This window comes from Lutra lutra, chromosome 4 (assembly GCF_902655055.1).
Source record: "Lutra lutra chromosome 4, mLutLut1.2, whole genome shotgun sequence".
Lineage (NCBI taxonomy): Eukaryota > Metazoa > Chordata > Mammalia > Carnivora > Mustelidae > Lutra > Lutra lutra.
In genome coordinates this window covers 94,382,802-94,399,221 of record NC_062281.1, presented here as the reverse complement: position 1 = coordinate 94,399,221, position 16,420 = coordinate 94,382,802, and the positions used below count along the sequence as shown (strand labels likewise).

At 50.2% G+C, this 16,420-nt stretch overlaps 1 protein-coding gene across 1 annotated transcript in view; it reads left to right on the top strand.

Moving 5' to 3' along the window:
• Positions 1-2,958: 2,958 nt before the first annotated feature.
• Positions 2,959-16,420, top strand: part of PHGDH (phosphoglycerate dehydrogenase) — a 31,082-nt gene continuing 17,620 nt past the window's right edge. Inside the window, exons 1-3 of the mRNA XM_047726834.1 lie at positions 2,959-3,194; positions 10,516-10,667; positions 12,341-12,406. Coding sequence (XP_047582790.1) covers positions 3,057-3,194; positions 10,516-10,667; positions 12,341-12,406 — 356 coding nt within the window. The 5' untranslated portion in view covers positions 2,959-3,056. The remainder of the gene's footprint in view (positions 3,195-10,515; positions 10,668-12,340; positions 12,407-16,420) is intronic.

The following is a 16,420-nucleotide window of genomic DNA, read 5'->3' as shown; positions in this document are numbered from 1 at the left end:
GGGGAGAGAGACAGATTGACAATGACACCAGCCTGAGCTCATTTCTGTCTACATTTGATCTTCTCAGACACCTCGAGCCAGTTTTTAATTTGTATCCACAGAAGTTCAGACTATTTACATGGCCCGAGGGCTCTGTCGTCTCTTGATCTCTGTATCTCATCTCATGCCTCATTCCCCCTTTCATCTCTGTATGACAGATGATCTTTCCTACCCAAGTGACTTTATTCTTACTGTCCTTTTTACCCCTGAATATTCTTCCAAATGTTCTCCCCTGGCTCTTCCTCCACTTTCAGATCTCAGCTTAAGTGCTGCTCTTCTCAGAGATTTTCCTGACTGTCCGACTGGGCTGCACACAGCACACACACTCACGTGCTAGACCATGAGTCCCCGGAGGGCAGGCACCGAGTGTGACTTGTTCAGCATTGTTATCCCGGTCCGTGGCATTGCGCCCGGCACACAGTAAGTGCTACAGGAATATCTGGGAACAAGTTCCTTGAATGTGCCAGACTTGTTCTGCTTTGCCCTCTGCCTAGAATTCTCTTTCCTCCACTCTTTGCAAAGTGACTTATTTCAGTGTCAACAGAAGTATCTTTTTCTTGGAAAGCCCCTTCCCGGTTGTAAAGTCTAACATGAATGCCCCCACATCCCAGCTTCTCTATCATGTCACTCTGTTTTGTATTCTTCATCATACTTTCACATCCTGAGGTTATCTTGTTCCATTTTTCACTTATTTATTTTCTGGCTCCAAACAGAACATAAGTTCCATGAGAGCGGGGACCATGTTTGTCCCCTTCAAAGCTTCATTTCCAGCACCCTCAGCAGTGCCTGGCACATAACGGGCTCTCAATAAATATGTGTTGATTGTCTGATTGAATGAATGAATGAATGAATGAATGAAAGCCAAGCATTACAGTTTGGACTCATTGAGTGCTTTGCATATTGTCACAACAATCTTATGAAGTAAGCATTTTCCTATTAGCCCCACATTACAGAGAAGAAAACTAAGTCTAAGAGAAACCATGTAATTTGCCCAAGGTCACATAATCAGTAATTTCAGAAGCTGGGATTCAAATTCAGATGTGCCTGTTGTGCAGATGACAATTCATCATCTACTTATCAAAACATGTTTTATTACTCCTAATGTGACTTTGGAGATCACAGCTGGGCTCCAAGTAAAAAAATAGGATTCCTACCTCTCCCCTTTCCCTCTCTCCCATGGACCTTATCCTATAAAGACAGAGTAGCTGGACCGCTGTGGCTCCTGCCCCCCGCCTCAGATGTGTGTGGTGGGGCCTGGTGGGCTCACCACTACACAAGGAAGGAGGGGAGGGCACATTATTTGTGGGTTTCAGCTCCAAAAGACAGAACTAAGCAGGGGCTGGCCTGGGCTACCACTAGGACCTTTCTCCTAAACTCACTAATCAGAATGTCTCTCTTCCCAAGGGGCTGGGGCTCAGGGAGTGGAGGGAGTGAGGGGTCTTAAGAGAATGGCAGAGTTATTTTCCTAATACTTCCAAGAAGGCCAAAGTTTCTATTTTATGGATGGAAGCCATAACATGGGGTGGGGGAGATAGTATTTCCTCTGCTCCTAGGCTGATTGTACAAGCAAAATCCTCCACTTATAGTTGATGTTGGAGGTAGGGGTGAACAGTGGGAATGGGGCGGAGGAAGGGGAGCTGTGCAGAGAGATATTATCTCCACTAGCAGTGCCAGAGTTCAGCTCAGCTAATGTAAGCAGATCCCACCTAAAAAGTCACTCAGGGCCACTGTATTACTTTGGAGTGTGGTTCAACTCCTCCCCAGAGCAAGGCCCCTGCTGGGCAGCCTGACCTTTCTGCACTTTGGTTTCCGGGACCCCTAGGCATCTCCTCCAGCTAGTCTTCACGCCCTGGGCCTCTGTGTCACTTCTCTCCCTGGTTATTTCAAGATTACACAATTGACAAAGAGCAGCTTGAAGGCAGATAATATTTTACTTATCACCATATCCTCAGGTCTTCTCAGAGTCCTGGCCTTCTAGGAGCATCAGAGTGTCTTATGAAAGGCAGCGTTGCTGGAAGCCTTCTTGGTGCTCCCAGGGGAAGCTGGGTGTTTCTCAGGACCAGGGCGCACGCTGGCTGAGGATAGCTCACTGCTGGATAAACTGAATTCTCATTCACCTAGGAGCGTGCCTGCTTCTCCTCTGCTTCTGATCCTAGAGGGCCTTAAATAACCCCAAATGGATTCCCCCACCCCACCAGTATTTCCAGAAAGAGGGGCATAGGATAGGCACGTTTTGTTGTGGGGTTTAAACATAAAGGAGTTCAGAGCTGGGAAGTGTCTCCTTGGTCATATACAAATTAGATCAGACTGACATCATACATCCTTTTGTCTTTTCCTAATTAGAGAGAAAGTGGAGGAAGAGGAGAATGGGGAACTTGAACGCAAATTCTGGCTGCTCTGAATGCATCCTGGTCCCTGTTCTCTTTCAAACTCATAATTCTCAAGGCATCATTCATTCGTAATTAAGCACTGCTTTGTGAGGTCTCAGGAAGTTTCCTATTGGTTTTCACTATGTAATTTTCCGGTCTGCCTTTGGTACCCTTGGTGTCAGCCCACCAGAGGATGTCCCAGCCCCTTCAGTATCCAGGACGGTGCCTTGCACGTAACAGGTGCGTGCAGTAAATGCTTGTGAAGGAATTTCTTTCTTCGGAAGAAAGAAGTGAACCTGAAACATTTCTCTCAGGCTGAGATATGAATCAGCTAGTCAGCGCAAATTGTGTTTCCATGCTCACCAGGTGTAGGCAACGGCTTTCGCTGAGATTGAGAAATTCATCGCTGGAATATAATAAAATGGGCGGGGAGCTGAAGGCTCGAGCCTCGAGGAGGAGGCGGAGTCTCCGAGAGTTTGAGTATTTTCGTCCAATCAGAAGGAGGCGGTAGGAGCAGAACGGGGAGATAAAAGGGGAGCGGGAGATCAAGAATCCTGCCCAGTTACACCAGCCCAGCAGCCGGAACTACAGCTTCTTGGGTGCTTCTGCCCCGCGAGCAAGCGGCTGACTCCGAGGCCGACTCCAGCAATGGCCTTTGCAAATCTGCGGAAAGTGCTCATCAGTGATAGCCTGGACCCTTGCTGCCGGAAGATCCTGCAAGATGGAGGGCTGCAGGTGGTGGAGAAGCAGAACCTGAGCAAAGAGGAGCTGATAGCCGAGCTGCAGGTAGGACGAGCGGGAGAGAGACAAGGGTTCGTTGGCATCTCCTGCCGAAACCCGCCGGCCCGCGCCGGGGCCAGCGCGCCCCACCCCCACTCCCCGTCCCCGGTTCCAGTCAATCCTGGGGCCTCCCGAGATTGGGGGCTGGGGGAGGGAGAAGCAAACTGTAGCGAGCTGCAGGATGCAAACTTTGCGTTCAGTTTGCAACCGCGTGTTTCACGTCAGCTCGCCTCCCGCGAGCGCTGCAAAGTGCAGGCTGCTCCAACTGGCCCTGCAGGCTGCCTGCGGGATGCCAGCGCGCGCCTCCCCAGAGCCTTCGCGCACAGTGGCCCTGGCAGCCCTGCACGGCGGGGGGAAGGGGCGCCAAAGGGGCTTCCGCGCGGGGAGCCCACGGACCCTCGATCCTTCCCGGACTAAGTCCTGCTTAGTCCGGCCGAGTCCAGCTTTCCCGGGGGCCTCAGCCTGTCTCGTGGCAGCTGGAGGCTGCAGGCAAGGCGGCTGGGCTAGGGCAGCAAACGCCGTACCCGCTTTTCGTCTGATGCAAGACCGCCGCGAGTTTTCCCCGCCCCTCGGCCTCCTGGGAGCCGTCGGAGGAAGTGGGGGGGACAGGCGGGGGGCGCCGGAGGTCCCCGGGCCGCCCACGCAGCACCCTCCCCTCCCGCCCCCTCTCAGGGATTCGGGCTTAGTTCCTGCCCGCCTGCCCCACCGTTGGCCTCAGTCGCTGGTCAGGAATCAGACTCCGATCCCAAACGCCCCCAGGAAATTTCTGTTTCTTGGCAAATCATTCTCAGACATGTATCAGTTTGTCGTGCTGCATACTTGGCGCCGTCTACTTCAGATCCTTCTCTCCCTGTTCTAAGGGTCCTGTTTGTAAGACTTGTGAGGTTTCTCTCCCATGTTTGTAAGGTGCCCTCGTGCAGGACATTTACTTTGTGAGCTCGTGACTCCAGTTCCCGCACCCAGCACGCCGGGGGCTGATGTCCCACGTTCAGTGGATTCTCTCCCCCACAGCCCCGCTCTGCCGCCTACTACCAACCTCGCTCAACCCCCGCCCCCTTCCACCCCCTCCATTTTCTTCCGAGAGGGCCCCTTGAATGACACCACAGAGGCAGCTGTGCCGGAACCACATGGAAACTGTGCTCCCTTATATCTGCTGCCGTGTTTCAACGCGATGCGGCCCCCCACCCACACCCCCTCCACCGCCATGGTGCTGTATCTGAGTACTTAAGAGAGTAAGTCCCCTACTGTCCTGTACTTAGAGAAGCATCTGAGTCCCTGCCTTCAGGAAGCTTGTGGACTAGTTAGGGAGCCTGACCAACACCCCCAGGACACCCCAGGATTGAACAGATGGTACAGTACTTGAGTGCCAAGGGAGACCACCCAGCAGCCTAGCCCCTGCCTGCTCTGCTGCTCTGAAAGTAGAGAAAAGGGGGATGATTAACCTAAATTGGGTGGGAAGACAGGGGTCACGACCTGATCCTTGGAGCAGGATGGACGGGAGGCAGGCACCTTCTGCTTGTCCCCTCCTCTTCTGTATGCGTGTTGTCAGTGGCCTTGGCTCAGGGCAATGGCCAGAAGGCAGTGCCGTGGCCTCTAGAGCTGCCTCTGATCCTCACCTCCGCCAGATCGCCAGAGCACCAGGTTGGGACGAGTGGCCTCACTTGGGGCTTTGCAACTTTCTTGTGGAAATTAGAAATCTGAATTTGTATGATTTCGGGGGGGGGGGGCAGGTGGGATAAAGGCAGAACTGAGAAGAACGGGAGTCCTCTCCAGCAGTGGGGGGGGGTGTCCATGAAGTTGGGAAGTTGGCTGGGTGGGTTGCTGGAGTCTGGCCTGCAACTTGGAGGACATTTTATTTTATTTATTTATTATTTTTTTTTTAAGATTTTTTTAATTTATTTATTTGACAGAGAGAGACACACAAGCAGGCAGAGAGGCAGGCAGAGAGAGAGGAGGAAGCAGGCTCCCCGCTGAGCAGAGAGCCCGATGCGGGGCTCGATCCCAGGACCCTGAGACCATGACCTGAGCCGAAGGCAGCGGCTTAACCCACTGAGCCACCCAGGCGCCCCTTGGAGGACATTTTAAAGGCACTGAAAACTCCAAGCAGGAGAGGAGGGAGGAGTGTTTGTCTGCTGGCTGGTGTCATGGCTGGGCTGTGAGGGGAGCCCCCAGCCTTTCGTCTGTCTTTGTAAAACATTCGCTTCAGAATGCAGGATAGCCCACCTGGGCAGCCCACTGGAGGGGCCACATGTCCACACTGTGTCTTTTCATTCTGGGTGGAGAGGTGTACGCATTAGTAGTGCCCTTGCCTTCGCCCACTGAAATCTTTAATACCGCTGGACTGTGGAGCACATTGCCTGCCCAGGCCTGGCCTTTGTTCCCACACCTCGGTGTTCTGGTCAGACACGGTCTGCTCTCGCTCATTCTGTGGTCTGAAAGTACAGTTACCACCTCCCCCCCGCCCCCCCCCAGTTGAGAATGGTGCTTTTCAGACTCCAAGCGAGTCATCGCACATAGGTGTGTAGTGATGTTGGTTTACTGGGTCGTGATTAGCATTTTAAAAAACAAATGAAGTGAGGCAGATAGGCTCAGTAGGGTGCCCTGAAATTTGTTTCAGTTATACGGGTAGTGGTGGTGCCTGTGTGGTTTGTGAGTATAAAATCACAACTTAAACGTATGTTTCTTACTGTAAGTCGTAGTCAAAAAAGTTTGGAAAACACTGGCTTGGAACAGCGGAGCATCGTGTTCAGAATTCACAAAACTCTTGGACTCTCAGCTTGAGGATTCTTTTTCTCCCTCTGCCCCTGCTCCTGCCCCAGTGTGTGCACTCTCTTTCTCTCTAAGCTAAAAATAAATGAATCTTTGAAAAAAATTAGCAAGTTCTCAGCCCTTACATTAGGGCTTAATTTGCAGAAGTTAAATAGACATTGACTAAATCAGAAACATGCATATTGTGCCAAGCAGTTCCTTCCCGCATTGCCTAGCTGGGGAACAATGACATGGAGAATTTGGCTTTGCGTCTGATTTAAGTTAGAGGCACCCGCCATGCTGGAGCCCCCCTCAGGGCCAAGTCTGTCGTCCTCAGGAAAGGAAGCGTGTTTGAACTTGAGAGATGTGAATGGCTTTCTACTACTGAGTTAGCATAGTTTTTCTGGAACAACTATAAATCCAGCAGAAGAGTGGCCATTTTCCAGCTCTAAGGCAGCTGTGGAGAGCAGTTGAGAGCAGAATGGGTGAGGTTCTGAGAGGGGCCAAAATGGCCTGCAGGACACAGGGGAAAAGAAAGTCATAGTCATGGCAGACAGCACTGAGGATGTGGGAGGATGTGCTTTAAAGGCCCGCAGTTTGCATAAGTAGAGTAGAGGAGCAGGCAGCTTGGGGCCAAGCCTGGATGGATGCTGTGACCTGAGGAGGGTATGGTATGGGGGGAGGGGGAACAGGGGTTTTGAGGAGTCACCACTATGTGCTAATCGAATGTATCAATTGGTGATGCAATTGAATGAACTGGGGGGTGGCAGAGGGTGTTAGGAGACCTTGAAAGCTAGTGGATCCTGGCAAGTGGGATGTCGCGCTCAGTGTGGGTCCAGATCGACTGAAGGGGAGTCTCCAAAGGCAAATGCCCTGCTTGGGACAGGGGAGATCTGAATGAACATCTCTACTGGTCCGACTGGAGATTCTTCAGACTTCTGGCTTCAAAGTAAGCTTACTTCAGAGTAAGCATCAAGGCTGGGCCTGTTCAAGGCTAGTTGTGATGTTTCTGTGCTTGTCCTAGGCCTGCGAGCTTGGGGTAGGGTCCTGGAGGGCCTGCAGCCCCCACTTTGGAATACAGATTCCTAAGGTTTGGGGAGAGTGGTGATGGCTTTTGGAGAAAGCATTCAAGGAGGCCAGATTCTTGGGGCCCCTCAGAAGAGGACTTGGGCCTCAGATTTGGGCTCAGGAATTTGATACTAGAGTGCCAAGGTGAGAAGATCGTGACCCTTTGGGTGGTCCTGCTCCAGGCCTGCTTCTTGTCAGTTGGCCCTTGGTCCTGGACTGATCATTTCCAAGGGAGCTTGACATCCTCAGTGTGTTACCATTGACCCTAGGTGCCAGAGCTGGCGGTGAAGGAATGCACCGTGAAAATGTGCTCGCACACCACCAAATTGCTCTCTCTGGGTTGTGCAATTTATAATCCTTTTCCCCTGCACTCTCACCGACATTGACTATTACCATTTTTCATTTTGTCAGTATGATGCCTGAAAAATCCCACGTTTTAAAATCTACATTTTATTATTTTTTAAAGACTTTATTTATTTATTTGAGAGAAAGACAGAGATAGCAAAAGAAAGCACCATAACTGGGAAGGAGAAGGAGAAGCAGACTCCCCGCTGAGCAGGAAGCCTGATGCTGGGACTTGATCCCAAAACCCTGGGATCATGACCTGAGCCGAAGGCATATGCTTCACCGACTGAGCCACCCAGGTGCCCCCAAAATTTATTTTCTTGATATCTAGTAGTTTAAGAGTCTTTATAAATTACTGGCAGCTTTGTATTTCTCCTGTGAATTGCCTACTTGGACCTTCGTCCATTTTTACACTGGGATCTTCAGCATTTAAGAAAATGATTTATAGGAAGCCTTGATTATTTTTGGTGATGAGTCTTTGTTCTGTCATGTATAGTGCAAGGATTTTACCCCATTTTAAGCCTATCACTTGTCTAACTTTGTTTATGGGATCTTTTCCATGAGAAATTTACATTTGAAAATTGGTAGAGCATGCAACTCTTTTTTTTTCTTTTAAGATTTGATTTTATTTATTTGACACAGAGAGAGACAGATCACAAGTAGGCAGAGAGGCAGGCAGAGAGAGGGGGGAAGCAGGCTCCCTGCTGAGCAGAGAGCCCAATGCGGGACTTGATCCCAGGACCTTGAGATCATGACCTGAGCCAAAGGCAGAGGATTAACCCACTGAGCCACGCAGGCGGCCCTAGAGCATGCAACTCTTTGATCTTTAGGGGTCATGGGTCCTAGAGCTTACTTAAAAAACAAAAAAAAAACAATTGACATTTGAAAAGTTATCAGTATCAAATTTATCAGTATTTTCTTTTATGCTTTCTGTGATTTATGCCTTGCTTATGAAGCTTACCGATGCTGAGATCATAAAAATATCCCCTTAGATTTTCTACTAATGCTTACTTTTAAAAAATTCTTTAATTCTTCTGGATTTTTAAAAATCTGTAGTGAGGTTTTTTCCTGACTTTTCCTAATACCTTTTATTGCATAGCTCTTCCTTTCCCCATCAGTTTGGCATACATGGGTTTGTTTGTCTGTCCCAGACATACATGGGTCTGTTTGTCAGGTGCCTATCTAGTTCTCTTGATTAATTTGTCAGTTTCAGAACATTTTTCTCCTGTCTCTCTCCTTATTCTTAGGCTCATAAAACTCTTGAGTGCTGTCATATAGATCTGATGCCTCCTTATCACAGTCAAGAGAAGGTATTTCCCATAGTTGATTTTTGATCATGTTACGTGTTTGAATTATTTAGGGAAGGAAGGTGGTGTGGGGAGAATGGTGAGGGTAGGTTTCCACCAGCCTCTCAAATCGCTGAATTCATGTATTCAGTGCAGTGTTTTAGCATCAGCTATAGAGATAACCCTGCTTTAGAGATATAAAATATAGATGAGGAGACCGAATTGGAGATCAGACAAAGGACACCCGAATGTAAAACAGATGATTGAAAGGTCGGGGGAGGGTGCGATATTGAGTCCAGAGTTGTTGGTAAAGGTTTCATGGAAGAGAAGTTGACTGTGCCTTGCCAAGTTGGTAGTAGGTGGCCAGGCAGGGGGAGCCTTTTCTTTGGAGCCAAGTGCAGTGGACTTGAATGTGGGACAGTCAGCAGTGTCCCCGTCTGCCCAGGCATTGGCTGATGTTCAACTAGGCTGCTTTATAGGGAGGAATTCCAAGCACCCTCAAGATTCCCTTGGCCTTGGCCAGTGTTGGCAGTCAGCCCAGATGGGGTGGCTCCTGTTTGGTTGCTCTAACCTTTCCATGTCCGTGGCCTTATATATTCTGAAGTCACAGCATACATGTGTACTGGTGAGTTTTGGGGTGTCTGGCAGTATGAGCCTCTTGAAGGGTAAGTTGTGACTTCTTCATCTTGGCTTGACAGAGTCTAGCATGATGCCGGATGCATACTGATCAGACACCCAGTAGATGGAAGGAGGGCATGGAAAGGGCAGGAGGAGGGGACATGGGCATCCTTAATCTTGATGGGCTTCAGTGTCTCATCTGTGAAATGGAGTCGGACCAGAGGCTTATCAGTGTTGCTTGGAGCGTCACGTTCTGAGGCTCTTGTTTCCAAACTGCAGACATGAAAGGGCTTGGGGAGACTGGGAGGGGTCCTGCATCTGGCTGTCTGTGGAAATTGCAGAGATGTTTACATCATTGGTGTCAGATCAGACGTGAGAATGACCTGAGGGTTCCAACCCTCTTATTTTATAAATGAAGACCAGGAGTGGGGGTGGGGTGACTTAGCACCGTGACCACAACCCCAGCGTCCTGGTCCCCAGCTTGCTGCTTTTACAACACTTGCTTCCTTACCAACCTTGGACAGCCATTTTGGGACAGAGCGTATCCTTGCTTGCTCTCCATTTCTTGGGGACTCTTCTTGGGTGTTCAGGCAACAACGTCCTTATTCTGAGAAGATATCACTGGATTCTGGATCAGCCTAGGAAAGACTGTCTTGGGGTCTAGCTTAGCCCAAGAAAAGCAGCTATGATGAATCCAGAAAGTACTTATTTTTTGCATATGTATATTTTGAGTCCAAAATTGCTGGCGTATCTGAGCAGCTTAGACCAGTTTAATTGTTCTCCCTTCCTGCCCTTACTTCGGACTCTATTATAGGAAGTGTTTTTCTTTCAAGTTTGTCTTTTGTTCATGTCTTAGTTATTCAGCCAGCCGGTACTTACTGAGTGCCTTCCATGTGCTGGTCATTGGGGCTTTCAAAGTAGAGTTCAGTCCCGCCTCGCCCCTTCAGCTTCACGGTGTCCGATGGCGGAGGTGCTGTCCACTGGGCATGAGGCAGAGAGCGTGTCTGGCTGTACCTGTCTTTTCTCACTTCCTCCTCACACATGTGAGGAGACCGTGTCTCAGGATCATAGCTCATAGGGGATGGAGCTTGGATTTGACCCCAGACCTGCCTGCTGGCATCCCCTGCTGGGTGTGGTTGCCATCTGCTTCCTTTCTCTGAAGCTATCCACCCAGCCAGCATGCAGGAACACTCACTTTAGGCAAAGAGGGGCTAGGAGGTCTTGAGGACCCACTGTGGACCCAGATGTTTCTTTTGCCTCAGGACTGTGAAGGCCTCATCGTCCGTTCGGCCACCAAGGTAACTGCGGATGTCATCAACGCCGCAGAGAAGCTCCAGGTGGTGGGCAGGGCGGGCACGGGCGTGGACAACGTGGACTTGGAGGCTGCCACCAGGAAGGGCGTTCTGGTCATGAAGTAAGTCGTGGAGCTCGGCAGGGGTGAGGGTGGAGGCTCACCTGGCAGGGGGAGGGGAGCTCTTCGATTAGAGAAGGCGGGGTCATCCACAAGGATGCCTGGGCCAGGCTGAGTCCAGACAGGTGGTCCGCACTCACAGCATTGGAGTTCCCCAGGTTCTCGACAAGGAGGCTCCCTTTGTGATCTCAGATCCCTTCACAAACCTGCTCTGCAGACATTTGAACTGCAGCCTGGTTGGGGATCAGAAGAACATTAGTGAATTTAGCTGCATTTCCTGCCTCAGCACTCTCCGTTTTTCTGGCTGGAGCCCAGTGTTCGTTAGCTCTGGCTTGCTTGGTCACCTGCCCCAGGCAGGTACACGGGGTTTGCCAGCTGAGTGGCTCTGCATTCTTTCCCTTCCTCACGGCCCCTCGCCCTTCGGCAACCAGGACCCCCATTTTTCTTTTCACACTCTGGTACCTAGAGAGAAAGGGTCCTCCCTAGAACGGTTTTTGCAGAAACTCAGCGCAGAGACTGTGACTTGCACGCCAGGCCTTGGCCACACATGCTGCTTGTTCCTGTCTGGCACTTAGATGGTGTCTCAAGGTAATTGTAGCCCATTTCTTCGTCCCCAAGCCCATTCTCTTCCCTTGGGAGGCTCAGTGTCCTCAAAACCGTTCCCTCCCTTGCCTCCACTTCTCCTATAGCGTAGGAGTTAATTGGTCATTGGGCTGAGGTGAATACCCAGCTGAGGGAAGGTGGAATGGTAGCCCTTTCTACCCTCTTGGCCTGGGTACGGAGGCAGCGCCCCCCAGCACTGCAACCCTTCCTGCATCCCAGTACAGCCGGTTCGCAGGGTTAGGCAGGAAGCTAGGTGAAAGGATGGACTCTGAGAATCCTTTTCTCTTGCCTTTTTTTATTTTGGGGGGGGGGGGGGAGATAAGATCTCTTGACTTTTCCCTCCTTGTAACCTTCATTTCCAGAGGTGAAAAGATCCAATAGAGGAAAAAGGAGGGTAAACATGTATGTTAATAAATTATTCCAAACCAAGCAAACAAACAAAAGAGCCTTTGAGAAAGGGAAAATAGTTTCATGGGTTTCAGCTCTTTTCTCCTTTCTGTGAAGTGGGCCGAGTCAGCATGGCCCCGTGCATTAAGGTGTTAGGAAGCTTTCTCGCTTCAGAACTTGCTGAGAGATAGGAGGAGAAGTCAGACAGGTGGAGATAAAAATCCTAGCTTTGTTGCTGACAGAACCCGGGCTGGGCAGCTTGATGAAGGTGTGTGGGCAGTGGGCTGACCTGAATTTGATAGGCTTGCTCACTCATCTGGGGCACGGCCTCAGGATGAGTGATGGCTCGGAGCAGCAGGAATCTGTGCTCCCTGTAGGCAGGTGGATCCTGAAACAGGAGGAAAATGAAATGCTGAGCCACACATGTATCTCCCAATCAAGTGAGGCACTTCTCGGCCTTGGGAGAAGTGAGCTTGGGGAGAGAGGCCGGCTGTGTTTCCCTAACTGGAGTCCCTCGGTGTGACAACATAAAGCCAGGGTGGGGGTTTTCCCTCCAACCCTAGGATTAGGGCCGGTGTCCATCGGAGAGCCCAGGTGGGAGGCATAGGGTGGTGGTTTCTGTCTGGACAGGAATGGGAATATGGGGTCTGGATCCACTGATGTCTCCTTCCTTCTTCCATCTTTAGCACCCCCAATGGGAACAGCCTCAGTGCTGCGGAGCTCACCTGCGGGATGATCATGTGCCTGGCCAGGTAAGTCCCTGTCTTCCCAGCAGAACCAGCCTCTGGTGTGTCCCTGTGTCCCTAAATGAAGTGACCCGGAGAAGGGTGGAAACACTTTGGCTGGGCACCGTGTGCACTGCCAAGAACCTTCCAGGCCACCCGTCCTTTATGAAACACTCGATACCCTGTTCTGGCACAGAAAGGTCAGGTGGCTTCTCGAGAAGGGATCGGGTGGGGGAGGGGCGCTTGCGTGGCTGCTCCTTTGCCTTGTTGTCTTTCCCTCCTCCTTAGGCATTTCCTGCAGTCCACACCATCCTCTGGCTTCTTGAACCTCTAAACCTTGAGCATGCGGTTTCTGCTCCCTGGAATATTCTTCCTCATCATCTTTTTTTTTTTTTTTTCCCTTGAGTCTTTCCAGTACTTTATTTTTATCATACTCATTATTAAAAATCCAACTTCACATAGGTAGAAAACAAACAGTGCTCAACATTTTTTATTTAGTTTGGAACATTTTTGAGTGAATTAATGCCAAAAGGTACCAGCCTCTGTACCTCAGAGACTTCTCATACCCCAGAGGTTCCCAGACTTTGCTGCACATTGATATCACCTGGGAGCTTAAAAATGCTAATGCCTGGCCTGCACTCCAGAAATTTGTATTTAGTTGGGATGGAGTGAAATATGGCATGGGGATTTTTTAATAAACTTTTTTTTGGGGGAGCTTTAGATGTAGAGAAAAGTTGTAAAGATAGTAGAAGGGCCCACACACCTCATACCCAGTGTTCCCTATTATTAATATCGGACATTAGTACAGTAAATTGGTCACAGTCAGTGAACTAACATTGAGATATTGATACATGATTTTTAACTAAAGTCTTCCCCATCATCTTTATCCAAGTAACTCTTATTCTTTTTTTTTTTTTTAAGATTTTATTTATTTATTTGACAGAGAGATAAAGAGCACAAATAGGCAGAGAGGCAGGCAGAGGCAGAGGGAAAAGCAGGCTCTCCACTGAGCAGGGAGCTGGTTGCGGGCCTCGATCCCAGAACCCTGGGACCATGACCTGAGCTGGAGGCAGATGGTTAACCAACTAAGCCACCCAGGCATCCCTGGGTGACTCTTATTCTTCAAGATTAAGCTCGACTGTTAGTTCATCTAGGAAGCTCTCTCTGGGTTCCCTGGCTGGGCCGTGTCCCTCACTGATTGCCCTGGCCTCCAGGGCTTACCTCTGTCGCTGGCTTTACATATCTTTATTGTGATAGAATGGAGTAAAAGCTGTACCTACCTGTGGATTCTTTTTTTTTTTTTTTTTAAAGATTTTGTTTATTTATTTGAGAGAGAGAGAGAGCATGAGAAGAGAGTGGTCAGCAGGAGAAGCAGACTCCCCGCTGAGCAGGGAGCCCAATGTGGGACTTGATCCTGGGACTCCAGGATCATGACCTGAACCGAAGGCAGTCGCTCAACCAACTGAGCCACACAGGCCCCCGCCTACCTGTAGATTCTTAACACAAGGGAATCCAAATGGTCAAATGTCTTGCTCTTGCAGCAGGAATTCTGGGGGTGTCGGCCTCTGGAGTAGAAGGGGACAACCTAGGAACCACTGGGTACGGCACAGAATGGGCCTGAGTTTTCTTGTATTGGGCAGTAGAATGACTGTATTGAGGACTGATGTTGAATAAACCGTTGTGCGGTCAGTGGGGAGGGCAGGGAGTCCGCTAGGTCCCTTCACAGACCCTCAGTCCTTAAACCAGGGGACCCAGGCAACAAGGACGCTACATCTCTACTTGGGCCTGAAACTTCTGGGGCCGAGAAATTACTCTTTTCCCCTCTCGAGACTTGTTCTCCCTCCTTCAGGGACAGGGTCTGGAGGAGTTGACCTTTGTTCTAACTCCTCCCCAAGATTTCTACCTGAACTCCTAAGTATTCACTGCTACTCACTGGCCTGTGAAGAGAAGAGGAAACTGGAGAAAGGGAGGAGCAGGGCCAGTGTGCACAGCGGACCAAGCCTGGAAGGGGCCCGTGAGCTGGCTGTCTGAATCTTCCAGAATATCTGGGCTGGATGGATTTCCCCTGGAGAAGCCTCATGCGCTGGTTTCACTCGTGCTATTAAATTCAGTGGTGTTTTTGTTTCTGTTTTTGAGTGACTGATCTGTAGCTCTCCATCTAATTAATTCTCTTACTCTTTTTCTGGAGATGGAAGGAAAGACTTGGGAGCCAGGAATGATTTTTGTCCTATTCCAGGACCAGCTTTATTTAAGAGAATAGGTAAAGGGGACACCTGGGTGGTTTAGTCAGTTAAGCATATGCCTTTGGCTCAGGTCATGGTTTCAGGGTCCTGGGATCAAGTCCCACATTGGGCTCCTTGCTTAGCAGGGAGTCTACTTCTTCCTTCTGCCTGCTACTCCCTCTGCTTGTGCTCTCTCTCTCTATATATGACAAATAAATAAATAAAATTTTAAAAAATAAAAATAAAGTGGAATGATTTCAAGGAAATGCCCCATTTCCAACCTCTTATCCAACAATTTCACTCATCAAAGATGCATCAAAATTAAGAACTAAGCACCCTATTAAGTAGGAATGGCCTAGGGGCATCTGGGTGGCTTAGTCAGTTAAGTATCTGCCTTCAGCTCAGGTCATGACCTGATCTCAGGGGTCCTGGGATCGAGCCCCATGCCCGACTCCTTGCTCAGCAGGGAGCCTGCTTCTCCTTCCTCTGCTGCTCCCCCTACTTGTGCGTGCGCGCTCTCTCTCTCTCTCTGACAAATAAATAAATAAAAGGAGGAAGGGCCAGTCTGTCGTACCTTCTCGTGTGTCTGCTCAGACTGCTTTCCCAGCAGGACAGTGACAGCAGAGTGGGCGCTGTGGCTGGAAGCTTGAGAGCATTGAGCAATGTGGGTGGAGGGAGGGCCTGGATGGGCCTCACACTGGGGGACTTTGAACAGACGGCAGAAGCTCCTGAAGTGCAGGGGAACAACAGTGACATAGAGAGAGAGAGAGGGGAAGGCAACCTCCATAGCTTTCATCTCACCTGCTTTACCTTCTCTTTCTGTAAGTCAGGATGGCTACCGCTAGGTTCTCGGTAAGCCCCTTGCCCACCTCGTCGTCCTCCCCAGACGCCCAGTGAGCAAGCACCCTGAAGTGCTAAAGGCTGGAGAGGACCCATGAGCAGCTGGAGGGGGCTGGGGATATCCAGTGCCACCTGCCCTCTCGGATGGCACTGTGGACCCAGGAGGGCAGAGCGCAGGGCGTGAGCCAGACCTGGGAGAAGGTGGTTGGGCCCTGTCTCCCTTGGTCAGGGGTGTAGGAGCAGGTTCGCTTTGCTGAGCAGGGAGCACTTCCTCACGATAAGGTCATTGCCCTTGGGACATGGCTGACACAAGGACCCTCTCCTGGGGCCTGATGGGCAGAGCAGCGGGATGGAGCTTCTTCCCCATGAGGCTCGTAACTGAAGCTTTGGGAGTTTGCCTGTGAGATTGCAGGAGCACAGATCTCCCCTCAACCTGATCCTCAGATGGAAGCATGTCCTGGCAATGTGTAGACATGAGAGAATGTTCTCTTATAAGAACTCAGTGAGATGGAGCATGGAAACAGTATGTTGGAGTCTCCCCTCCTTACGCACACGCACATGCGTACATACGTGTACACATGCCACTCTTGAGTTTGTGGCTGGGAGGAAGGACTGCTTTTACATACTTAGGAGGCTGACTGTGCTGGGAACGTGCTCGGCTTTGGGTCCATTCAGCTACTTCTGGTGGGATGGTGCTGTACAAGGGGTTGAAGCCCCCAGTTGTCTCTCTGTGCACTTGGGGTGAGCTTGACATGGGCTAAAGCATGTCTGAGTGTTTCTCATGGAGTGTCTGAAATAGAGCAGACATTAGGACCCCCATGTTAACCAAGAGGAGGAGATAGGCTGGGGAGTGAGCTGCTTTGGGACAGGAGCTGGTATGGATTTGGCACTCACTCACCCACCCAGTCTAGCCTTAGGGGCTTAAGAAACTCGCAAGGAAGAGTAAGTTCTCAGTTGTCCGCTGATACAGTGGAGGGTG